Source organism: Amblyomma maculatum, chromosome 1 (genome assembly GCF_055883805.1).
Source record: "Amblyomma maculatum isolate TAMU_Amacu chromosome 1, ASM5588380v1, whole genome shotgun sequence".
In the NCBI taxonomy this organism is placed as follows: domain Eukaryota; kingdom Metazoa; phylum Arthropoda; class Arachnida; order Ixodida; family Ixodidae; genus Amblyomma; species Amblyomma maculatum.
In genome coordinates, this window is record NC_139344.1 from 116,669,726 (window position 1) to 116,695,688 (window position 25,963).

Here is a 25,963-nt window from a genome sequence, read left to right on the forward strand (position 1 = left end):
CTGGCCAACATATTATGGCGGAAATGAAAAAATCCTGGCTCATATAGTACAGATCTAGCACTACAATATCAAAGAAAAGGCTTTACAATTTCAATTTGCCATTGAAAATCATAAAAATAACAAAGGCGACATCTTGTGGAGAAATGTATGATCGTTGTAGCACCCATGAAGTAAGCTTATCTTACTCCGTGGTAGTACCCGAAGTGACCACATCTCGGGAAAATATCACTGGTTTTCACGAGTGCACACAGTTGTTTTCTTCTAGGAGTGCTTGTCATATTTTATTATATTTCGCACTCTCTCCAATGCGCCCATAAATAAAAACCACCTCTTTATTCGCATCAAGAATGGCATGCTTTCAGCTTTGTCACTAGATGGCGCCACAGTGTTTTGAATTCCTTAGATGAAACGGTGATAGGGCCCACTAAAACTTTCGTCGACAAGGCGTACGTTACTATGCCATAACAGCATTGGGTGTGGGAACTGAAATGGATGCTACTCTGCACCAAAAATGTCTAATTACTGTCTAGTGGATGAAATTTATATTTGTTTTTGCCGCGTCTCTTTTGTTGACCACTAGTCGTCATTGTAGTCACTGTTCATGGTTTCCAGCACTGGGCTACATAAACACGGGCTCACGCCCCGCTCAAAAAATTCTAGCTAAAAATTTTCTAGTGTTTCACTTTAGACAGCAATCTCATTAGACAGCAAACTCTCCATTGCAACGGCAACATATGACAGACGGGTGCAGGGAGAATACACTGCATTAAGTTTTACATTATTCCGGAAGAGCTTCATATTCTCCAGCACTACACCCAATTTTTGCCTCAAAAATGGGCTGCACCAACATGGTAGAGAGGTTTCCAATAAACAGAACATCTAACTTGGGAGTTTTGCAAAGCATCCATAGCTAAACAGTATAATTTGACAATGGTATAATCAAGGCGTCGAACCAAAGAGATCACCTAGATATGGAAGATGTAAGGGGCACAAAGCCGGGAGCAGGAGAGGAGCAGCAAACAAAGTAAGGTACAATGCTTATAGCAAGTGGCAAGGGCAATAAGGGGGAAAAACATCAACCAGAGCCAGACGGGCACGTCATAGCCTTTCTGCCACTCAAGTTCTGAACTTTACTGGAGTGTAGGCATGTGTCATTTAGCTTTTGGGAACTGCGTACATCGAGTCGCAGTTAGTTTCTGAGCAGGTCAGACAAACCAGTGCATGGTCCCAGCACTTAGCCCAGCATTCCAGCAAGGAAGCAATGTCAGAAACCAGAGAGGACAAAAAGGCAGTTTGGCCCTTTTTAGAAAGCAGAGGCATTTGAGATTCCTTCTTGAAGGCGAACACTTTCCTCTACTTTAGATTCAACCGCATCCACAAAGGAATGGAAAAGTAGCACTACGAGGCAAGAGCTTGCATTTTGACAATTGGAGCATCGAAACAAGGCTGAGGTCCTAATTTCATTCATGCATATTCGTGGGCACCACCTACTCAGCAGACGACTATCCTGGTTTGCGCGATGCCCAACCTCCTTCTCTATGCCTCATTTTTCTTTGTGCATAAGACCTTAACCAGTACACATGCTCCTTCATAACAGCAATGAAGCTCCTTTACGTCCGATACTGGCTCAGCTACATCCAGGGCGTAAAACTGTATCTTGGAATATCTTTGGTAAACGAATAATAGTGCTTCAATGAAATGAATAGCATAGTTAGCTTCTAAGATGAAGACAGAAGTTTTAAAGGTACTGCTACAAATTATGAATGTTTCATCTGAAGTGAAATGGTTCTTTCAGCACCATTTTTATAGCACTTCACTAGTCGACAAAAATCAAGTATACAGACTACAAAAAATTGAAGTTTTGCAAAAAAGGGCCAGTTAGGATAACATTCGTCATAATGAGTGGCCATCTACTCTTGGCATGTATCAAAGCAAATCACCAAGTTCAAGTATAAGTCAGGATGAAGTTTCTAAATTTGCCCCTGCAGTCAGCAAGAAATTGTAATACTGCAGAACCCAACCATAGTAATGAACTCTGATAGAGTAAAGTCAAATTGCAATACCAGTTCACCCTTCATAAACGACAGCACATTTTGTGCTTATACTGGAGATTTTTTAACAAAGAAAGTTGTAGTAAAGTGCATCTTGCCACAGCGACAAAGCTCTCATGGAATGACATCGTGGCACGTACGCAACCTAATACAAAGAGGCCAATTTTCTTTTTGGAGACAAATAACAATTAAACAGCGCTTTTTTATATATGGCTTAACCATCACGCTCACGAGCTTAGAAGGAGAAGCAAGCTCTGCGAAGGTCTTGGAGTCGAGAACATACATGGGGAAAAAAAAAAAGTAAAGCTGCTATGAACATGGAAAGAATGCGGCGTGGTTCACTGAGAAAGTAAGGAACAGTAAAAATACAGTGAGAAGTAAGAAAGGGAAGAGAAGGGAGAACTTTTGCAGCACTGGACAGCGCGAAACACAAGGCAGACAGAAGGTGGCAAGTGTAGGTGCAGTGTCACAACGTATGCGGTTTCACTGCATTTCAGTGCTTGCTTGTGTCGCATGCTTGTGTCGCACGTGTTTCTCAACTATTGCTGCTTAAATGACAATGAGACCAAAAAAAAAAAAAAAAAAAAACATGTTCACGCAAAGTTTTGGTTTTCACGTGGAATTAAACCTGCGTTGTATTCGTAGCCACATTGTATTCGTGCTAAAGTGGTATTTGCCCAAGGTGTAAACTAAATTGAAAAAGTGATAACATAAAATGCGATAACTGAAAAATATACACATAGTTCGCATAAAAAAAATGGCAAGACAAGGATGGAAAGTATTCATGAGTGTTTCTTTCACAAACCAACAAGACAGACAGCATTTTCAGTGCCATGTCATCACCAACAGATAACAGTCACTGATATAGTTGAGATTGTGCAGATCCCACTGACTTTAACACAGGGGGGTTCCAGTGTACTTGTGTAATCCGAACTCTTACAATAAGAACTTTATTGTCAAATACAATGCACAAGAAGTGCGATATTCTGACAAATTCAGGCAGCCTTTTGACACAGAGTGAATGAGAGTCATTGCCAATGGTTGCGATGTAAAACATAGCGAAACACATGATTTGTCCATTGCTTCATTTCTTTACTTCTATGCCTCCATAAGCAGCTTCTGTTTTGTTAGGTCAGCCACTTCTTTCATCACCTCTGGCTTTGTGAGGGCATTCACCTGGTGAAGATTTGGACAAGAAATATGTTTGAAAGCAATACACAAGAACATGCAGAATGCAAATAAACACACAAAATGGCATGAACTTTGCAAGGTTACGGTGCTCTAGAATATGGGTAGTGGGTCCAGGAGCCGGTGCACTTCATGCTATGCGGTGAGGTAGCGAGCGTTGACAGGTCCCGGATGCATGCGGTGGCGCTGCAGTAGCGTGGGCTGTAAGGCTTGGCACGTCTGTGCACCCGGGTGCAGCCAAGTCTCCTGCAGCTTTCCATAGCTGTTTGCAGCGCTTTGCGGTTCTTTCTTACTCTGCCGCGTTGTAAAACTGAGGCAAAACAGAATAGTTGGCGTCTGCGGCATTACTTAGCTCCCAGTTGCAAACCGGCATAACAGAGAATGAAATGCAAGCAGCCGCCGCTCTTCGCTGTGCCAAAGGATGCATTCGAACCGATGAAACACTTCGTCAAAACAACAAGGCTTTGGATGAAACATTTTGGACGATAAAGGATGAGAACGGAGTGATTACCTACGTTGCTGGATTAAAGAGGGGGCTGAGGAGGCTGAAGCCCAGGGCCTCATCTTCAACAGCTGGGAAGGGTGCTAATCCATATTGTAACATGCTTAATGTATGGAACAACATATAATATAAATTTGACCGGTATGTATGAAGAGAGCAAACTAGAATGGAGAGATCGAACCCTGCCTAATCTAACTTCTTTGAGCCTGATTAGTTGTGCAGGGTCCTGCAAAAATTAATTCCCTGCTCCCCAAGGGGCCCCCTTTTTATGAGATGATCTGGGTTTGCTTACGGGATGAGCAAGAGTTTTTCATGGTTTGACAGCAAACCATGAAACTATGTCTGTTTATTGCTGTCAGGAGAGAGAGGGGGAGAGTAGATGTAACAAAATTTATTTGTTTGAAAATACTGCAGGCCAATATTTTGGCCCATGCAGGGGGGACAATACAAGGTATTTAAATATTCACAGATCAAAATATAAAATAAAAAAGTTTGCTTTGGTTTGTAGGGTTTAATGCCCCAAGGCGACTCAGGCTATGAGACGCCGTAGTGGAGGGCTCAGGAAATTTCGACCACCTAAGGTTCTTTAACGTGCACTGACATCGCACAGCACATGGGCACCTTGCTTTTCGCCTCTATCGAAAAGTGGCCACCGCAGCCGGAAATTGATCCTGCATCCTTGGACACACAGGTTGAGCGCCCTAACCACTGCACTACCAAAATAAATAAAATAAGAAAGGCAGTTCATGCGATTGCAATCATTAAGCAAAAACAACAAATACAGCACTGATTTATCTATAAAATTCTCTTCTAACAAATAAAGTCCCGCTTTAACGAAGCCGCATGAACGTGCCTTAGTGCCCTATAGGAGTAACGTGAATGCCAGGGTCCTAGCAGGCTGATTCTGACATAACCGTCCCACGTGAAACGAGAGACCCAAGTTGGCAGCTCCTGCCAACTGAGCCGCGGCTTTGACCATGCCATGCCGACCGCTTGAGTTGAGAGCCCATCTCTCGCTTTTGTGTCACGTGGGGTGTGACGTCACAGTGTCATGTGGGTAAGACGTGGCTACCGCCGCGCTATGCCGACCGCTTGAGTTGGTAGCCCAGCTCTCACCCTAGCGTCACGTGAGGTGTGATGTCACAGCGTCACGTGGGTAAGGCGTACGTGGCTACCGCCGCGCTATGCTTAAGGCTCGAAACCTAGAGTAGTAGTGCTTTCGCAATAAAATATTCATCTTCCCTGCTTACCACCATAGCGCACATACTCTAGCTCTCAGAGTTTCATAGCTCACTATCTCCAGCTTTCGCAGAGCGAAAAGGAAAAATATGCCACAGTGCCTTCCAAAACAAGTCCCCTGTTGTCTCTTAATCTGAGCACTGGTTGCATTTGTGTCTTGTAAAGCAAACGCTAACTGTATTACTGTCGCGTGCATGGCGTGAAAGGCCAGATGGCATTGTCGAGTTGGAAGCAGCTGCCAACTCGGGCAGCTCCTTTTATATGGAAGGATGAGATGCAAATCGAACTCAGTCCCTTGCACATCGGTTTGAAGCCTCGCAGCCTTGAAAATTCGTGTATATGCCTTTGGCAGGCAGGCATCTGCTCTCTGACAGCAAGGGTAGGTCCCATTGAGCTCGAAATCATGTGAAAGAAGGTCAATGGCTACTAGACATCCAGTACGGTCAAAACCACCAAAAATGATTTTGTCACAGCACGATCAGAGACCAGAAGCAAGAATTAATCGTTTGGCTTAGCAGAGTTTAACGTCCAAAACCAACTCGAACTAGGGACTCCATGTAAAGGGCTCCACGAATTTTGACCACTTGAGATTTTTTGACGTGCACCAACATCGCATAGTACACAGGAGCTTTGCTTTTTGCCTCCATTGAAAAGCGGCCGCCACGGCCAGTAAATGATCCCACGTCCTTGGCTTCAGCAGTCGAGCACCGTAACTATACGGAGCCACTGCGGCGAGCGAGAATCAATAAATGACCATTTTTTTACTTAACATAACCATTTAGCAAGCTGTAGTACTCTCTCGCACATAAATATGCCGTTTGCAAATTTTTAAATATTCAGTTCTACACTTTAAATGAAATTGGGGGTATATTCAAGTAGCAATGTAGGGCAAAGTTGGGTAGGGACTGCCAAGATCGGGGAAAGAGTGGGGGCCGACATGCGCATTAGCCCACAGCCCCAATATTTTATTGCAGGCCCTGAATGGCTACTATAGAGCATGATCAGCTTTGCAAAGCATTTAAAGTTTATTCTTGTGGCTGCGCATTCGCACCATCGCACTATTAATAGGCTGTTGGTCGCTACGTTTACTCCTCTTCATTCGCCAACATTCCCACTGTACAGCTCCTATTTACAGGAAGTATGTTAAAATGTAGAGCCTTGTTTATGTTAAAATGCAGAGCCTTGTTTATTTCTCCAACAATTCTACGCAGAGCTCGCAGCCAGGCGCAGCGCGCTGCGTTTCATACAGCCCATGCTCTGGTGGCACCATCTCAAGTCGTCGACACGAGGTGCCTAACCCGTGGCCGCTCCCTGAACCATAGGGACGTTCAGTCCAGAGGATTTCCCTATTACCTAGAGGGAAAACTGGCGGCACTGCACTCCAGCCACCATGGACACTCTAAGCATCGTGGGTCAGTGTGCTACCCGGTGTAGGACAACCAGACTTTTTTTGTTTTTCGGTGCACAGAATGGCACTAGTGAGATGCCTCATTTTTAAAATGCCATTTGTGCACCGATGTACCGTATCATGAAAAATGGATATAGGAGCTACTCCTGGGGATCTGTGTAGGAACTTCCAGAGTTGTGGTTGAGAGGGGAATGTGGACGGTAAGTCTGTGGTTAATTTCTGGACTGTTAACGGTATGCTTCATTTCAGCCTGCACCACAAAGGGTTGCATGCATCAGTGACTGCTGTGGTGGCTGATGATGATGAACTTTGACAGGCGACAGTTATGCTATCCGTGGATTTTTAAGACAGGCGGTGATTAAATATATTGCATGCACAAGCGAATTCATGAATTAATTAATGGGAAATATCCACATTCCACACACATGTGCTCATCAACATAAACACGGCCATCACTTATTTGTGGTATCCACTTCTTATTTCATGTTTTCATATGTAAATTCTATATGGGCAGCATTGGGACATGGTGAAAGCTGGCACTTGGCATTCTCAGACAACTTTCTTGCGGAAAAAATGTAATGCACAAAAACCAGACTACAGAAGAGTGTTTCTGTATCCTGAGATGCCAATACAAACGCTCTTAAAGTGTTTGACAAATTTCTGCGCTTTTTGAAGTGTGCTGGTTAAGCACGAACAACTGGTTTTGACGGTGTGCTATATTTAGCCAATAGAAGAGTAGACTATATAGTAGCACTTTACACAAAGTTTACACGTACGCATTCTTCTGCTTATTTGTTGCAATTTACAGCCAGCATAGTGAATGTTACATTCATCTGGTTTGTAAAACAATGCTTATTTTCGCATTACTTTTTGGCTAAAAATTGTGGTTCACAGTCAGCGGCAGAACCGACCTATGATGTTTAGAGCACCCGTGAGGGCTGAAGTGGTCATTAAGAAACTCCATAGAAACTACCATTTATGGTGGTGCCAGCTTTCCTTCTAGGTAACAGCAGAGTCCTTTAAAAAAAAGTATTGAGGGATTCTGGTAACAGTAAGAAACTCTATGGTGCAATCATGCTCACTGCTTTTTTTTTTTTTTTAAATTTTACAGTCACCGACCAATTGTTCAGCCACTTAAGGAGCCAAAAAAGTGTTGGACAACCAGGAAGTTTTAAAAAATTAATTCAGAATAAAAACATCCCTTTATTAGCTCAGAAGCTTTAAAAAAATAATAATAATTGGTTCACAGGAAAGGAAAGTCACGGTATCTGTCACACTTGTTCTGTGAATACCTGAACAGCACCGTATGGGAAGGGAGAAAGGTGGGAGTGAAAGCGGAAAGAGAGAAAGGGGGTGTTGTAGTGGAGGGTTCCGGAGTAATTTTGACCACCTGGGGATCTTTAACGTGCGCTGATAACACACAGCACACGGACGCCACTTTGAATCGAAACGCAGCTGCCGGCGGTCATTGAACCCCAGGGCTCCGGCACAGTAGTCGGGCGTCTTACCACTGCATCATTGCGGCGGGGCAAATTTAAAAAAAAAAAAAAAAAAAAAAAAAAATCCTCAATTTGTTTCTATGTCAATCTCCTCATTCTCACTGCCGGTTTCCAACACCCCTGCCGGGGTGGCGCAGTGGTTACGGCATTCAACTACTATTCCCAAGGATGCAGGATCAAATCCCGGCCTCCACGGCCGCTTTTCGATGGAGGCGAAAAGTAAGGCACCTGTGTGCTGTGGAATGTCAGTGAACCCCAGGTGGTCGAAATTCCCGGAGTCCTCCACTACTGAATCACTTTGGGACTTTAAACCCCAAAAACCGAACCAATCAACCAAACCAAACCAATCTCCAACATGGTGGCAACGGCTGGAAAAACCTGATATATTCTGATATCACCCTCCTATGTGAAAGGAGAGGCCAGAGTTGGCAGCTCCTGCCAAACGTTATGCCAGGCAACCCCACATCTAGTTAACGCTCGGCCATGTCAGCTACCACTTGCCAGTGCCATGCTCGTGAGTTTTCTCTCACAACGCCAACGCCAGCAGAAGGCCACAGATGCCAGATTTCTGGTCAACGGGGGCCTTTGATGTTATAGCGTTAAAAGCCATTGTCCCAGGAATGGCACCGGTGACGCCATCTCATTTTCTTTCCATCAACAATGCCATAGAGATTTGGTGGAGGAAGGCAGGCAGGCGCAGTTGTTTTGCGGAAGGTTTGAATTAGGAGCTTGATAAATAATAACCAAAACTTCTCTTCATCAAAACACTCTAATTTTGAAGGAAGATACTAAATTTCAATGAAGAGTTCTGTTTGCGTATCACAATAAATCTTTTCGAGCTCGGAACGCTATGCGATGGTGCCACCAGTGCCATCGCTCAGGCTTGCTCTGCTTTGCCATCGCTGAATGCAATTGAACACCTGACTTCTGATCGAATCAGGCAAGTACCGCCGACCAATTTGATATCAAAACATACTGACATTCAAATGCCATTTCTGTGCGAAATTCGAGCTGCAAGGATTCAGCGGTGTGGAAGAAGCATTCTATGGAACGCATGTAATTGTGCAATGCATTGCAGCTTTCGCATGTAAAGCTCTCGCTAAGCTACGACTAAACCCCCGTCAACCTTCTTTATCTGTTCCGAAAGCTTATTTAACTGGGGGATTTTTTGCTCAGTCGATGCCAACAATGACTTCTCTGTGACATCGACTCAAAGCAGTCCTGTTAAGTGCACCTTATAAGTGCAATGCAAGGTGGTGGATTTCAGGCCCAGGTAAAGCACACTGAGGAAAAGCTGCAAGTTCAGAATGCACACAATTGTGTACAAAGCGCACTAATGAGTATATGGTTGAAGAAACACATGCAAAAGACGGACATAGCAGCGTTGCCAAATTACCGGTTCTCCCTAAATTTAGTAGGCTTTTACCATGTTTGGCAGGCAAAAATGCTGCATTGTGGGAGATGGTTCCTGTTGGCTTCTGTAGGTGGTTTTCGTGGTCCTACAATATTTGTTTAGAATACTGCAAGCCCTTCGAAATTATATTTAATTCTGCAAGAGAACGTTGCTGTGAGCGCATGACGTCGATGAGACCTCAAGGTGACAAATATTCGAACACACCCAATACACTTTGATTTATGTGCAATTTTTAATGCAATCATCAAATCTGCTGATGCCAGGCATGCGGTCTGGCAGACTGGGACCTGTCAAGCAGGAGCAGAAGTTATAATAAAAAAGGATCCTAAGTTTCGTGAAAAAAATCGCTTCCATTCAACTGCAGTGGAAGAAGGCCACTCTTATAAGCTGGAGCAGCCGTGAAGCAAAGCTGCATTCTGAGATGAAGTGAACTAGTACAGGGATGCTCCCAACAAAAGTCCCTTCTTCGAGCTGGCCAAGCTTTCTCTTTCCATGATGATACTGCTCTGATAAAACACAAAGGATTGATGCATGTTCAGCCACCTAAACATTGTTAATTATAAACAGGGAACCTAATGTGAACATAGATGGCAAATTCCATCTTAATTATTGAAGCCGGACTCCAAAGGCAGAATGCTGCTCAAACTACGAAAATGTGCACATTGGAAGCAGTGCTGCAAACTTGCCTAGGACCATTGGTACAAGCAGACAATCGCCCACAGAGTGGTCGGCAAACCAAGATGAAACAAACGATGCCTTTTTGCAAGCAAAAGTGCCTACAGACAGCAGTTCATAGTCAGGAAAAAGATGTATTTTTCCGAATTTTTTAATTTAAACCTACAGAAGCCAGGTGGGATATTCCCGAGGATGAAAGTATTCATAGTCCAAAGTTTCTAGTAGTGACAATTCCTCAAAACGTGTTTTCCAGTCACCATCAGCGTCTTCTCTACGGCACCTGAACCGGTCTGCGTGGGGAAGAAGCGGGAACGGAAAGAGTGGAATAAATGCTCTCCTCGCGTACAGTGAGGAGGGCCAGCCTGTCTCCCGCTAGCGATGTGTGCCTCTATTCGCGCCCTTCTGAGGGAATGTTGGTGACCCACATATAGGAGTCTTGACGCTCGGTACTTACAAACACCGACAACACTAGTCAAAGAAAAGTGATTTCTAATATATTTGAATTATTACCTAAATTGTTTACAGGCCAAATAGCAAAATAAGGTATTAAAAATAGGCTTTTTGGTGAAATATTATTAGTTTTTGGGGATTCCTGTTGCGGGTCTTCTATTCTTAATTGGCAACACTGGACCCAAACTCACAATGATAGTAAGAAAATGAACTGAGGAAAAAAAAAAATCTTTGCAAAACATGCTGGATAGCAAAAACAAAATTTTGCAGCAAGACGTGCAGCCCATTTCAGGTCTCCTCACCTTGTGTTCAAGGGAGATGTCATAGGCATACACTATGCTTGTATTAAAGAGGACAACGTGATGGTGTGCTAAGGCCACAATGCAGTTTCTCACACGAGATATAGACTCTCTCGTGACCTCTGGTACCATCTGCAAATAAGACAGAAAGGCCATGTGCACAGGTTGCTGCCTCGAAGATCATTCCACACATAACTTCGCAAACCTTCGTTTTTCACACAACAAACATTGCTGTCCAGCACTACACACTAAAAAGTGGCATAGGGCAGTCGATACTCTTAGTTAATTAAAACCTGTAAAAGCTATTGACAGCAGCTTTCTCTTTCCCTCACAACCAAACATACAAAAAAGAGCAGAGACCATAGTTGCAGCGTTAAACATATTTTGCTTTATGCTGCTTTATACACTTGTGATATATATATATAAAAATGGACATAAAACCAAATGCAAGAGCCTTGACTCACGTCTACACTCTGAACAAATTTCGTGCCTTCTTCTGACGGGAGTGGGCAGACCCAGACATAGCCATTATTTCCCAAGATGACTTGGACACCACATGGAAGGCTGTGGAAGTGAATCTTGCAGCGCTTGATCAATGATGGTGACACAAGAACTAAAGTGCCTTGACCCAGCTGCAACAAAGTGTAAAAGAAATGTCAGGTGAGCTGTGACAGTACAAGTCTATGATCCAACAATGTTACATCCAGTCAAGCCTAGACATGCCAATGAATCCTGACAAATATAGTGAAATATGAAAAATTTTAGCGGACCTTGAAGGGCAACTCCAGCGGCTTTTCCATAATTTTGAGTCAATGAATGCATCACATTTCTTACAGTCCCCTGTCTGTGACACTATACTCGACCCAAGCAGTTTCCCTGCAGCACTACCGAAGCTGCGATGAGTGCAAAGTCGATGCACTGAGCTGCAGGATATAGCACCAGCATAACATGGTCATAAGAGTGTATGAGATAATGTTTTAAAGTGTACAAGCGCAAAACACTACCTCAAATCAAGCCTTAATGTACCCTCGCATTACACATGCTATTTCTCAGGTCTAGCGTTCACGGCTCTTGCATACAATAAAATCGCATTGCCAACATGGCGGCAGGCTTCAAACCAGGCCATCTCATTTCACAGTGAACCCTTCATACTTACTGGGTTTTTCAGAAAAGCATGTTCATTATTCATAAATGTTGCACCGGGCATTTGCTTGGCCTCATCTCGCCTACAGCAACATCTATGATTGAAAAGCCAAATATCTTTTATTTTTTATTGCAGCAGCTGGTTCTGCCTCTTCTAGGCCTAAGAAGAAAGTCAGTTCATAGACAAAAAAGTTTTCAGCCCAAAAATCCAGGCGGTGTCACTGGGTGGAAATAAAAAAGCGGATGTGGCAAAGAGCATAATGTCTTGCAAAATGCTATTCTGAAACTTCTGTATGTTCTTTCAGTGTTTGGTACGTGGACAATGTCCATGCTCTTTTGCACCCATATCTGGATATGCCGTGAGCAGATGACGTGCACATGATGCACCTTGGAGGAACACACTTAATGCACTTTCGTGAATGGCTGGAGAGGTCTCCTAGCTTCCACAATGCTGTTAAGGTTAAGGCATGAAGTATACAAACCGTCCTTCCAAACAAAACTATTTTTAAAAAGCAAAAATAGCAAATCGGAACCCAAAATTTGATTCATGGCCAGAAACAATGGGCCAGATGATGAATCAATGACAACGCATACATGAGCGGGAAATGTGCGGGAAATGGCTGAAATAGTGACTGGAAAAGGCAATGTAGTTCATAAAATGCCCAAGACAACCTAATACAAGCCTCAAACTTTCTTATTCACGTGGGGAGCAGGTAATAATGTGGGGTCATTGCTCTTGATGTTGCAAATGCAACATTTCCCACAGAAATAGTCTAAACTGACACAATGGACGTAGCATAACGTGGTTTCTGCAGGATGGAATTGTTATATGGCTCCCATAGTTTTTAGAACGGGTCACAATGCATAGGAAAACCTATAGTAGATGTTTCATTGCAATATGTGAATGCTGAAGAAACCCTGCAGTTGTTATTTAAGGACATTCTCACGGTCTTATTTCGAAGAACTGAAATAAAGTTATTGGCTTCCCAAAGATATTTATTTCATGTTACTGAAAACTCCTCCCATGTATTCAGCACTAGACACTTTTGATAAAAGTGCAGTAAACTTATGCTGAAGTTTTGTATTCATGCTTGAAACAGTGCGACAGATGAAACTGAAAGGAAGAGATACCACATTTTTTCATGCCATCCCTTATGCTGTTTCAAGTATGAGAGTTCCCAAACAAGCCAAAATTACCAAACTATTGTATTCAAAATTGTCAACTTGGAAAACAGTGAGTTTATCTATGCTTCCAAGCAATTTTAAACTTAAGAATGCTCTTTGGACAAGAAAGGCTTTGAACTTCTGTAGACATCTTATTGTCTTTCATGCATAAATTCTTGTGTCAATTTCTTTTAAAAAAGGTTCTTCCTATATTTCTTGACCAGTGAAAGAGTAAAGCAAGCACTAACCAATACATCTGGCTGCTACTCATGTTCCCTGCCTGTTGCATTGCTAAACCAGAGTCAAGAAGACATAGAATGCCTGCGCAACTTTGAAACCGCAGTGCCCCAAGTTTAGTGGCTCAAAATTGCTGCATTTCTGCCAGAGTGATCAGTTCTGACCCTGAACTGAAAGCTGTACTGTGATGAAATTGCTTCGACTCAAATAAAATCGTATTTGATACAATACTGTTTTGGCATTGGAATTCGCATAGGTTCATTGGCTTTTTAAAAGTTAATCAAGTGATATTTCTCGCACATATATAGGGCAAAGAAATCTAACCAAACAGACCCCTAGGATAAGGAATATAAACAGAATATTAACAAAGCCAATTAGAACGCATAACAAGGCATGGTTTTCAGCCAAAAGAGGAAACAGACCGTCAAGAAACTAAACAACTTAGGAGAAAAACTACAGTCATGTAAACAAAATGTTCAAGAGCAACTCTGGAGACTTTTGACCATTAAAATTATGCACATATGTCTGAAAACTCGTTTTCCTCTGTAACTAATTTCTTTAAAATGTGCCCCAGACAGCAAAAGACAGGTAACCCATCAAAGGCAGACAGTGTTTAGTGCAACACCACAGAGATCTCCAAGATTGATGGAAAAGCCCTCATTAGTTGTTTAAGAGGTCAAACCAGAGAGCGGACACAGTGGCTCTATGAAATATTTAAAATGGCCAAAAACACGTGAAAAATTTTCATTTTTGCAACATAACTGGGCAATATTCTTGGCGCAAATAAGGCTACACCATAAGCAGCAAGTAAGTGCATAGAGTTAAATTTTCACTATGTAGATAAAGGGCCATACTATATATTACAGCTACCTATGATCCATACAGAGAGCACACCACACAGTAAAAGCTTAAAGGTATACTGAAAAAATATCCAACAATGTTGAGAAAGCACCATAATTGCATTCTTAAGACACGATTACACTAGTACAGACAAATAATTCGGGTTAGTTTTGAGCGGATGGCTGTATTTTTGACATTTTCTGAGCGGCCGCCGGGTCAGAGCCAGTACGCTCCCGACTGTTAGCCGGCGGGTGTGACGTCACAACTTCCCTCAGCAACGTCATGGCCCCGCAATCCCGCCGCCGCCCCCGCACCTGGAGTTGGTTGACCGTCTACAAGCAGTGTCAGTTCCCCGCGTAGCGCCGTGAACAATGATGCGAAGTATGGAATGCTTAACACAAGGGAGGTCAAGCGGGACGTGTACGGAGGGCGCGTATTACGGACAATTGTTTGCGTGTAGGGAGGGAACGATGAATTGTGCGCAGGAACACGAGCAGAAAAAAAAAAAAAAAAAAAAAAAAAAAAAGAAAAAAGAAAAATGCAAGTCCGTCCCTGCGTTTTGTGAGTGCCACGGGAAAAGGGAAAAATGAACAGGTGCAACCGGCCGCGATGGGGGTGTTGTGACATGATGTCCGGTTTTGTCAGAGCTTTCATAGAAGCCCGCTAGGTGCGGTGATTTGAGAAATATTCATTAAAATACTTTCCGCTCATTTCTGCTCATAAAGTGGATTGTTTTGGTCACTTCCAATGCGATAGCTACCATCTGCACTGGAAATCTCGGCAGCAATTTTTTTATTCAGTATACTTTTAAAGGGACAGAATACTGGCCAAAATATGTCATGAGATTATGGTGGAGATGAAAAGACCTTGCCTCATATAGTACAGATCAAGGACTACAATATATATAAAAAAAAGGGAGGCTTTACAATTTTAATTTGCCATTGAAAATTGCATAACAACAACTGAGGCGCTATCTAGCAGAGAAACCCCATTGCTTTCAGTGTAGTACCCCACGTGACTACATCCCAGCAAAATATCGCTGATTTTCTTAAGTGCACACTGTTCTTTTTTCTTCTAGAAGTGCTTGTCATAATTCATTCTATTTTGTGCTCTCTCCACTGTGTCCTTAAATAAAAACCACCCTTCTTTTGCACTGCGAGTAGCATGCTTTCAGGTTTTGCCACTATACTTCATCTCACAAGATGTTTGTAGCACTGCGAAAGGCACCCTGGTCCCATCAGGATCCCGCGCACTACCATAGGCAATTGTGCTCCTACGCGCCTCTCATCCCCCAAATTGGCAGGGGTGACAGTAGAAGCACAATTCTCTATTATAGTGTGCAGGGGCGAGAGGCACTTAGGAGCACAGTTGCAAGGACTCCTCTTCCTTTTGCAGTGCTGCAGATATCTTGTGAGGCGAAGTATAGATGGCACCACAGTGTTTAGAATTCCATGAATGAAGCGATGATAGTATGCAGTAAAACTTTCATCGACGATGCGTGCGTTTTTGTGCCATAACAGCCTTGAGTGTGAAACTGAAAAGAACGTTACTCAGCAAAAAATGTCGAATTACTGCCTGGCGGGTGAAATTTATATTTGTTTTCGGTACGTCTTTTTTGTCGACCACCAGTCGTCATCACGGTCGCTGCTCATGGTTTCCAGCATCAGAGTACATAAAAACGGGCGCATGCACCGATCGAAAAATTCTGGGTAAAAATTTTCTACAGCATTTCAACCAAAACCATTCTGGAATCGAACATTTTAGACATCAATCTTCCCATTGTGGAAAAAAAATATTGAGACCTAAATTCGAGCGTTCTGTCCCTTTAATAAGCAAACACAAACCATGAAAATACATAGATTTGCCTTTTAACATATGGTCAGACATTCTCAAAGTAAAATCGCTGCATATTTTATGGTAAAAATATTTATTCTCTTATATTGCGTAGAAAGTGCCTATATTAAACAAACACACACACACACACACGCACGCACACACACAGACACACACAAGGTGTTCAAAATTAGACTTTACTGATTTTTAAACAAAAAGCAAAATGTCGTACGCTAAAGCCGTTTTTGTACATTGGTAATGCGGCCGGGCGGACACAAATCGGGGCATTAATTGTCTCTGCAAACTCGGTAATTAACTAAAATTTAATAATTTTTAATTGGCTGAAGTTAGCATATATATTTATATTGAGAACTTGGAGGCAAATGCTTTTTAGGGCTATTCCATTTTGTAGAATTTTAGTAACGTGCCTGTGTCCTGAGATGTACACTTCTAAAATTTCGTCCAAGTTTGTCTAATTACGCATGCGAGACAGCGGCTCTCGGCATGAAGCACCTCCCACGTGTGACGCAGCTGTTGCTTATGGCACTCTGCCTTGCACATCTGCCTGTCCATGTGGCTTGCACTAGCGCTGCTATCGGGAATAAAAACAGCATATCATGGCTCACTTTATCTCATCCATGTTTATACGGCGGCACCAAGCCTAGTTGAAAGTTATTGCTCGCTCTAGTCCCCTAGCACAGTGATTCATCGCTTTTGCGCGCCAAGAAAGAAACGCTGGCCGAGAACAAAAAGTGATCCGCGTCGCCGCTCGTTACACACTCTTGCAAGGCAGTGCCACACGCAACAGCTGCGTCACACGTGAGAGGTGCTTCACGCCGAGAGCCGCCGTCTCCGCATGCGTAATTAGACGAACTGGGACGAAATTTTAGACGCGGGCATCTCAGGACATAGCCGCGTTACTAAAATTCTACAAAATGAAATAGCCCTAAAAAGCATTTGCCTCCAAATTCTCAATATAAATATGCACGCTAATGTCAGCCAATAAAAAGTTTATTATTGAATTTTAGTTAATTACTGAGTTTACAGGGACAATTAATACCCCAATCTGTATCCGCCTGGCCGCATTACCAACGTACAAAAACGGCATGAGCGTACGGCATTTTGCTTTTTTTTTTTTAAATAATCAGTAAAGTTAATTTTAAACACCCTGTGTATGTGTGTGTATATATATATATATATATATATATATGCAGCGGCAGGCAGAAATGTTGGCGATGGTTCAAGCGAGCTCGAGCTTGCCCGTCGCCACCGCGATTTTGGCCACGCCTGCGCACCGCAGCTCCGCAGCAGCCTACATCACGACAGGCGGATGGCGATAAAAAACCGGCAAATGAAGGTGCAGCGCTAATTTTAGTCGAGTCACATGATGTCATCTCGCCCCTTTACCCAAGCCTGTATGCGCAGATTCAGTGGCTGATACCTTATCGCTCATTCGTTTGTCGTGACGTTCGCTGATGGGAGAGAAGGAGGCCTTGTTAGAATGTCGGCGGTGTCGGCTCGCCGTTCTTGCTGCTACTGCACCGTCACGTGGGCCGGCTGTCTGACGCGGGCGAAGAAGCCATCGCAGGAATATCGGCCTGCCGCTTTAACGGGGCCAAGAAGACACGGCCGCAGCTGATTTCGTTCGCTCAAAGCACGACTGAGAGCACCACAATCGCGGCGCACAAATGCACTAGTCACGTGGTATTATTTGTATTTCGCGGGCTTTCTTCTGAGCCCAGAAAAAACGATACAAGTGAGACTTTCTTTATCGCAATTAATGAAATGGGGGTTTCTGAAGGTGCTCTACAACTTTCCAATTTACATGTTTGGTCTAAAGTCGATATTTAATAAATTAGATAAATTAACATAATTAGCTAATTAAGTAATTGCAAAACAAAAAATTGCCTGTAGTGCCCAAGGAGGCTGGCAGTTGAATGCAATTGGTTTCACTGACCTACCTCGAATATATTATTTTGAACGCCTTGGTTCAAGTTAGCTGGGACACCCGGTATATATATATATGTATAAGTTATACATTACGTACTTGCGCCCACAATGCCAGAAGTGGCCCCTCAAATAGCACTTTGATCGATGTCTGTCTAATAATTAGAAATCTGGTACAGCACAATTTTAAAGCACAAGTGTCATATGGAAGCTGGCATTTGCTGTCACAGCCCTAGCAAAATTTAGTCTGCATTTTATTAACCTAGACAGAAGCCAAACAGAAGGGCATCTAAGGGCTGCATTCTTCTCATACTAAGCACAGCATTGCATGGAATACCAACATGGCACACTCCAACGCCCGACCGCTGCATTTGTAACCAGATGTACAGAGTGGAACTTGCCTTGCCATACTTGAGACTCCTGGTGTGCAGTGACAACGATCCATCAGAAAAAATTGACTGAACCTCTGCCTGGCAGCACAACAGTTAAGTAAGTTATTGATGACTGACATAAACAAACAAACAGTACGCAAAGAAAACGCTAGCAGACGAACATGCATGTCTAATAAAAGAGAATAAATAAGCAGTCTAATGCTGGCTGTCATGATCTTGCATGGCATATACTACACTCACAACTATCAGCCTCATGCGGCAAGAGGATGACTCCAGATCTATTTGAAAGCTATGACACAAGCAGCCAGTGATGCTTTAAAGGAGTATCAAAACCAAATTTTGGTGGAGTGTTTCCAGTTTGTTAATGATGCGCAAGATATTACTGTAAATGGATCAATGCATGGAGCAAAGGATATGACATCAATGTTGCACATAAGTCTCGTGAGGGATGAAAAAAAAACAACAACAAATATATTTGCTCCTTTGTCATTTTTATTTACTATAACACTAAAGCTAGCCTGATTCAAGAGCCAGAATTACAACTGAAGGAGCAGTGATTATCTCACAAATTTCTTCATCCCTCAAGAAATCTACACACAACTTAGATGTCATAGCCATTGCTCGGCTGTCGAAAACCAAAAAATATCAAAGAAAAAATTTGATTACACATAGTTTAACAGTCATAAGCAAATATCACATGTGCCTAACCTCTTGGCGATTCCTGTATAACACCAAAAATTGTGTCCATATTCCTTCAACACTGTGTACAAGGTAAAACACCAGGCCTATTTAAGACATGGAGGCCTGATACAGTCCTTGATGAACTGTTTCACTTAGAACTTCAGTGTTAACACAACCTGCTCATTCTTGCACTGCTATACCCATAAAACATTCATTTCTTCCTTCACCTGCATGATGTAAACAAAAGGATACACTGATGAGGTCACCTTCACACAGGTATTGCCTCATAAGCAGTTCATCCTCAGCTGATTTCCTTCTCTGAAAAAGTTGTGACATCAATTCTAAGACAATGCACATAACATGGCCAAGGCTGGACACACAGCATAACAAGTGACTATAGAATAAGTAGCTCCCAGCATGCATTCTATCAAGCATATTAGCCAGCAATGCCAGGTCAACTCCTGACACCCCGTTGCAGTGGCTCAGTGGTCAAAGCACTTATCTGCTGAGCTTGAGGATGAGAGTTCTAAGCCAGCAGTTTAGTCGGCATTTTAATGGAAGCAAAATGCATAAAGAATTTGTATACTGTTTACCACCAGTGCATTTTAAAACACCTAAGGTGGCTAGAATTAATCTGGCGCCTTCAGCTAGGGTGTCCCTCATAGCTCGTGTCACCTTGGGACATTCAACCCCATATACCATCATTCCCTAACGGCCTGAGTAACATTGAGCATCGCCACCACAATCTCATTACGTTCACACTCAGCGTTTTTAATGTAATAGTAAGTAGATAGCAAGAAACACCATACCAGCTCTCCGCCAGGCAAGTTGACGGATGAAAGCAGCAGAGATGCGTTCAAACGTGATGCCATTTCAACTTTCCATCGCCTCTGCTGAACTTCAACTATTCGTCCAATGACAACGTCCCCTATCTCGCCATTGTAGCTACACAGAAGGAAAACCCAGTAACAGTGGCAGGGAGAAAACAATGCATAAAATGGCACCACCTAATTCCAACAGCCATGCCTTTTCACAAATAAAAAGCCTAAGAAGAATGCGTTTTAAAGCAATGAAAATAAGTATGCTAGGACTGCATGCAGAGCACCGAACACAAAGCCTGCGACTTATTAAGAAGAAAAACTTCCTTAATATCACATTATTATGGCAGACAACAATTACTGTCCACTCACTTTGTAACAGATGGTATGAACAAAAATATCCCAAGATATATCTAGACAAATGAAGTATGTAGAAACACAATTACAGAGATAAAAATTAGGAACAGAGAATTGCTCATATGAGAGAATTCATGTTTCAATGTGGTCATGAGGTGATGGCTCATAGAGTGCTGCACTACATATTAAGTGACAAAAATATCCTTTATAACATAGGTAGTCAAAAAGATAATGCATACTTCGAAATATATCGACACTGAAAGGTTCTCAATCCAATCAGGAACAAAATGACAAGATCCATTAAAATTTATAAATCGGATGTCTCCACTTTAAAGTTCACTACTTCTGCCACATTGTTGCTGATCCTTCTTCAGCCTGTTACTCAACACAAGCTAGGCAATTTTATGGCTTCAAGCCAGGTTATCATATCTCTTTTTAAATCTACAGAAGACAACCCATGTTATCAAACACAGTAATGATCTGGTCAAGCATCTTGTGAAAGACATGCAGCTTGCCTCAACTTTTCTGCAGGGCTTCTGAAGTTCCCATAACAACCCACAGCAGTACTTTGTTTCAATGGAAACAGATCTTGAAGGACACTAGTCATCATGCCCTTTCCAGTCAGCCATCGAGCCCGAGTTTCAGTGTTCACACAACAGAACCATAACACTGCAAATGCAGCTTCGTGTGTCTGGATTCTGTAGCATTCTGACGTAGCAGCACTTCGCTGATGACCACCAGTCTTACCAAAAAGACAAAACTAGGTTGTTTTGAAACTGGTTTGCTAAGATTGAGTGTTTTGAAATATCAATGTTGGAGTGTCAATTCATGTTACTTCTATTATGATAAATAGTTCGGCATTCATTCGACTGTAAGGTTCTGCATATGCAGCTGTTTACGAATTATGAAAACAGCAGATTCTCTACACATCTTAAGTGTCAACAACTTCCTTAGCTACGGTTCTGTAGCATCGCTGAGGCTGGGACTTCAGCAGGTGCCACTAGCAGCCTCCTGGTTCTCGTCATGCCTTTTGTCAAGCATACCTTCATGAAGTTACCCACACAACTTCTGAGCACGAATAGTATACAGCAGTTGCTTGCCACCATGTTTTTCAATTATAGTGTGAGAAGATGGCTTTTCCATGCATTTCATAGCAGTTCATATAAACAACAAAAGAAACCTTTGGCCAAAAACAAACCAAAAATTCCACTTTCTGCCCAGAATATTCGGTTACGGCTGGATAACAAAAAAGAAATGAGTCACAGTATTTAGAAGTGGTATATTACCATGCATACATTCATTATTCTCAACGGAAGATGCTGCCAAAGGGCATGGATAAGTTACACAAAACAATTATTTGCACAAAGGGAAACCCTATAAGCTAGAGCATAAAAGAAGTCTATACGCACCGTGTTTTGAGAGGACGAACAGTAATGAGCTTGTTCACTTTCTCAATCACACCTGCGACTGATGACAGTAGTTGTTCACTGCTACTGTCGACATATGTACCATGTCCTCTGGAAAGGCAGGACAAATGCAAAAGTTTGATATGTACTACATACACAAAGCAGTCACAACTGCCCCCAGCAACTCATCTGCATGCACTTCTCTGCTTCGCTTAATGACAGAAATATGCGAATCTGCAAACCACCTGAGTGCAACTGTAGCAATTTACAAGTTGGAAGCCTAGGTTACATTAGCCAAACAACACTCGAAGGCTAACATTGATCACCTCATAAAGCTTAAGTCGCTTGTGATGACGTCTCCTGGAGCCACAAGGCCCTTTGGTCGCGTGTTCTCACAAACCTCTCGCTTTCGCGCGGAGAATAGCCTCACATCAACCGCCCTGGTAGCTATGGTATCCATGTTGACGCGTTAGACAAGGTGGTAGCCACCCTAGACAAGGTTAGTACACTTTAACAAGGTAGATCCAAGGCCCGCAGATATAGTGCCAATATTTTAGATCCCGCGTGGGACGCGTTGCTAGTCTCGGATTGAAATGATTTGAAATCGCATCTCGGACTCCCGCTAGTTTCGGTTCTGCTTTCCAAACCAACCATTTAATCGGCACCTGCCTGCACAGGCTTTAGCGTTCGCTTTCCATAATTTGCTCAGATAAGTCTGGTTCTCACTCAAAAATATGTTTTTGTCCTTTCTATCTTAAATCCTTACCAGCAGGAGCCCACTTTCTCGTATTATTTCGGATACAGCGCGGGCTGTTCACAAGAATTTGTTGAATGTGTCCACGAGGGCCTTGCGCAACGCTATCTTGACCAAAGTTGATCTTGTTATTGTTATATTCTTCATAATTTGAGTGAACGGGCTGTAGGTAAATCCGACACCTCCAACCTCTTTAGAGAGCAATGGGAGGCCATTCTTTGCAGCGATGACCCACAAGACCAGCGATGACTGGTGAACAGGGCTGAGGCTGCGCTGAAGGCCAGGCTGCCGGACTAGGAGGTCCACGCATCATGGCTCTAAAATAGCCTTTGCAATGTAACCCACTTGAGAGCATCGGGGCTGGTAGAGGAGGAATGGGAGGGCTAACTGTGTACTAGTATAAAACACGTAGGGATCTCTTTATTGGTTCTATAGTGAACATGTTCTCTAAGTACCGAGAGCTAAGTACAACATCAGAAAATGCGCGTACATATTCGATCGTCATATCACGTCTTGTCATCTTACACTCATGTGGCCAAGGAAAGTTATTTTTGCTTCAAGCACACAGAAGTGGCACAGGCACACATATATATGAGCCTTCTTTTCTGAGGTAAAAGGTTTCCAGTAGTTCGCGTGCACCCTAGACAACGGCCGATATACAGACAATGTCCACAAATAACCGTAATATCCGATATCATTTGTTGGTATCATAGCGACGTCCAGGTGACTTTCTACTTTCAAGTATCAGTGTATAGATATTCATGAGATATCCCTGTTGGGACTTTTTTTTTTTTTCGGGGTATACTGCTGTCCTTTTGCTCTAATTGAGGGGGGGGGGGGGGGGGGGGCTATGTAGAATTCATTATAAAAGTGAGCCACTCACAAATCTCACCGACACAAAACCTCAGTCAAGAACTTATATCAAAGAGTAAGGGAGTAAAACAATTATTTAGAAACTCCGTCAGCTCAAAATGCGAGGTAAAAATAACAATAATTGGTTTACAGAAGGCGCGATATCTGCCACACTTTTTTCCTTATGGAAGGAAGGAAGGAAGGTGGGAATGAAAGGGGAAAGAGAGAAAGAGGAGCCGTAGTGGAGGGCTACGGAGTAATTTGGACCACCTGGGGTAACTAGCGTGGACTGAAATCGCACTACATGCGGACACCGTTTCGTCTCCATCGAAACGCAGCCGCTGGCGCTCGGGTTCGAAGCCGGGTACTCCAGCAAAGTAGCCGGGCATCTGAACCACGGCGCCACCGCGGCGGGGCAAATGCGAGATACACGTGACTTGGAAATAATGAACTAGCTTAGTTCACTGTAATTTGGTACCTACATCAAACGCGCACATCAGAGGGACGTCGACACGCTGCGCGGTTACTTCAAGATTTGTAGGCGTTGGTGTTGGTGAAAAACGTCTAATTAGAAAACGAGAGTGTGCAGGCTGCAGTAGGGTGCTTCGCTCCAGCTGTGGACTGAAAATGAATATTCGCTGTTTGTTATTTCCGAAGCACTGAAATGTACTGGCTGTTTTGGCTTTTCTCAGACTAGTGTGTCAGCGCGTTTGAATACATTCCAATTAGTTTGTACTTTATGCACTGAGGGCACTGTCAAGAGGCAGCCCAACTAGCAACTCCAAAACTCTAATTTATCCCCGCCGCGGTGGTGCAGTGGTAATACGCCTGACTACTGTGCCGGAGTACCCGGGTTCGATCCCGACCGCGGCGGCTGTGTTTTGATGGAGGCGAAACGAAGTGGCGCCCGTGTTCTGCAGATGTCTGCGCACGTTAGAGATCCTCAGGTGGTCGAAATTACTCCGTAGAACTCTACTACGGCTCCCCTTTCTCTCTTTCCACTTTCACTTCCACCTTCCTCCGTTCCCTTACGGCGCGGTTCAGGTGTCCACAGAGCAACTGTGTGACAGATACTTCGCCTTTCCCTTCCTGTGAACCAATTATTACTATTATTAAATTTGAAAATTGGACTGCAAAACATACAAGCACGGGAAAAGGAAAAGAAAGCACGCTCAAAGAATAAAGAAGATAGTCTCAAGAGAAAAGAAAGGTTCACTCAGATCTTTCGGTGCCGGTGCTCAGCCTTGTGAATGACGGTGCGTCTAGCGAAGAGGTGCGGTTGGGCGTCGGCTGGGGCGGTGATTCCGGCTGCGCCAGAATGGAGGTGTTGGGTTGATGGCGCCTGCAGCAGACCTCAGCACTACAGCATGGGCCCGTCAGCTACGCGACTCGTTCGCGTAAATCAGGTAGCCGGAGTAGCGTCGGTGGAGACGTGGGCAGCCAGCGTTCGGTCACCCGGGTGGTGGCCACATCACGACAGCTGCAAGCCACGAGAGGTGCAATAGAACAGCTGCGCCTGAGTGGTGACTCGGGCCGATGAGTCTGGAGGCTCAGGGTGATGGTCCGTCCGGGCCTGGAGGACCGGACGTCTGTGGCAGAGGTCCAGACCAGGGAACTCGAGACGCCAGAAGACGCACAGAACCTTCTATTGCCAACTGCTCTCCTCCTGTTCTCCCCACCACGCTCCCATGCGCTACGTTCTCCACGCGCCACGCTCACGCGTTCGCTTCCCGCTCCTTCTCTTCTTCCTCTTCCTGCGTGCTCCTTGTGCTCCAAAATATCCCTTGCGTGGCGCTGGATCCTTATACACACAGCGCCTAGATCGCTTCACCCAGAGGTTTCGTCGCTCTGCCGGCATCACTTGAGAGACAGGCGCACAGCGGTTCTTTGTCAATTTCGTTTCGACCGCGGCCTCGCTGATAACCGCCGCGCCAGTTCCCAATGGCCAATGTGCACAGTAACTGCGCTTGCAGTTCGACCTCAAAGCGAACATTGGCAGAGTAATCTAGGCCGGACGCTCCGCTGGCACTTTGTTTTTGGATGGAACCGCCTATCCGGGTCACATTCCTGGGCCTTATAACGATCGTAATTATTTTAAGAAAATGGTTCTAGCGGTTATACTATTTGGACAACAGCTTCAGTTCAGCAAACACAACACACACCCTAAATGAAAATTAAAAAAGGTAAATAATGTATGTAGTTAATTATCAAAATAATTGAAGCCTGCCTTTTACCTGGTGTCCGCCGTAGCTCCTCAATACAGTCCCAGCGCTACAATTAACCTAAAGTCAGTTGCCCTTTTTTTATACATTTTGGACCTTCTGAAAAGAAACACCTTTCAAATGTGTATATATATATATATATATATAAGCAGATCAATTAAGGGGAAATGAGGGTGCTTGTTATAATACATGAAGGAAAGAAGCCAACAGTCAGCGAGGCCAAGGAAAGCGTTGGGGATGGTACTTTTATGTCTTTTTTTAATGTTTGCTTAGATAATCACGGAAATTAGTAATGTAATCTGTTTAGGGGAAAGATAATTAAACTCAAAGTAGAAGAAAAAACAACGTTACTAAACAGATTACGTTACTAATTTCCGTGATTATCTAAGCAAACATTAAAAAAAAGACATAAAAGTACCATCCCCAACGCTTTCCTTGGCCTCGCCGACTGTTGGCTTCTTTCCTTCATATATATATATATATATATATATATATATATATATATATATATATATATATATATATATATATATATATATATATATATATTTTTTTTTTTTTTCTTCTTCTTGAACCAACATTTTTGGTTCAT

At 43.3% G+C, this 25,963-nt stretch overlaps 1 protein-coding gene across 1 annotated transcript; it reads right to left on the reverse strand.

Moving 5' to 3' along the window:
- Nucleotides 1-2,987: 2,987 nt before the first annotated feature.
- On the reverse strand, nucleotides 2,988-22,118 carry Rrp4 (exosome complex component Rrp4). Its single transcript, XM_084588852.1, has 8 exons — nucleotides 21,870-22,118; nucleotides 21,547-21,654; nucleotides 19,772-19,907; nucleotides 19,215-19,280; nucleotides 18,291-18,359; nucleotides 11,190-11,357; nucleotides 10,729-10,857; nucleotides 2,988-3,227 (listed from the first exon to the last, which is right to left on the reverse strand). The coding sequence occupies exons 1-8, from the start codon at nucleotides 22,001-22,003 to the stop codon at nucleotides 3,150-3,152; spliced, it is 888 nt and encodes a 295-aa protein (XP_084444978.1). The 5' UTR covers nucleotides 22,004-22,118; the 3' UTR covers nucleotides 2,988-3,149.
- Nucleotides 22,119-25,963: the final 3,845 nt, after the last annotated feature.

Coding starts and splice junctions, on each gene's coding strand:
- Rrp4 (XM_084588852.1), bottom strand. CDS start 22,003: ATGGATACCATAGCTACCAGGGCGGTTGATGTGAGGCTATTCTCCGCG. Junction 19,281..19,771: donor ACTTGCCTGGCGGAGAGCTG/GTATGGTGTTTC, acceptor CAACTTTTTCAG/AGAAGGAAATCAGCTGAGGA. Junction 11,358..18,290: donor GGAGTCTCAAGTATGGCAAG/GCAAGTTCCACT, acceptor ACTTTGTTGCAG/CTGGGTCAAGGCACTTTAGT.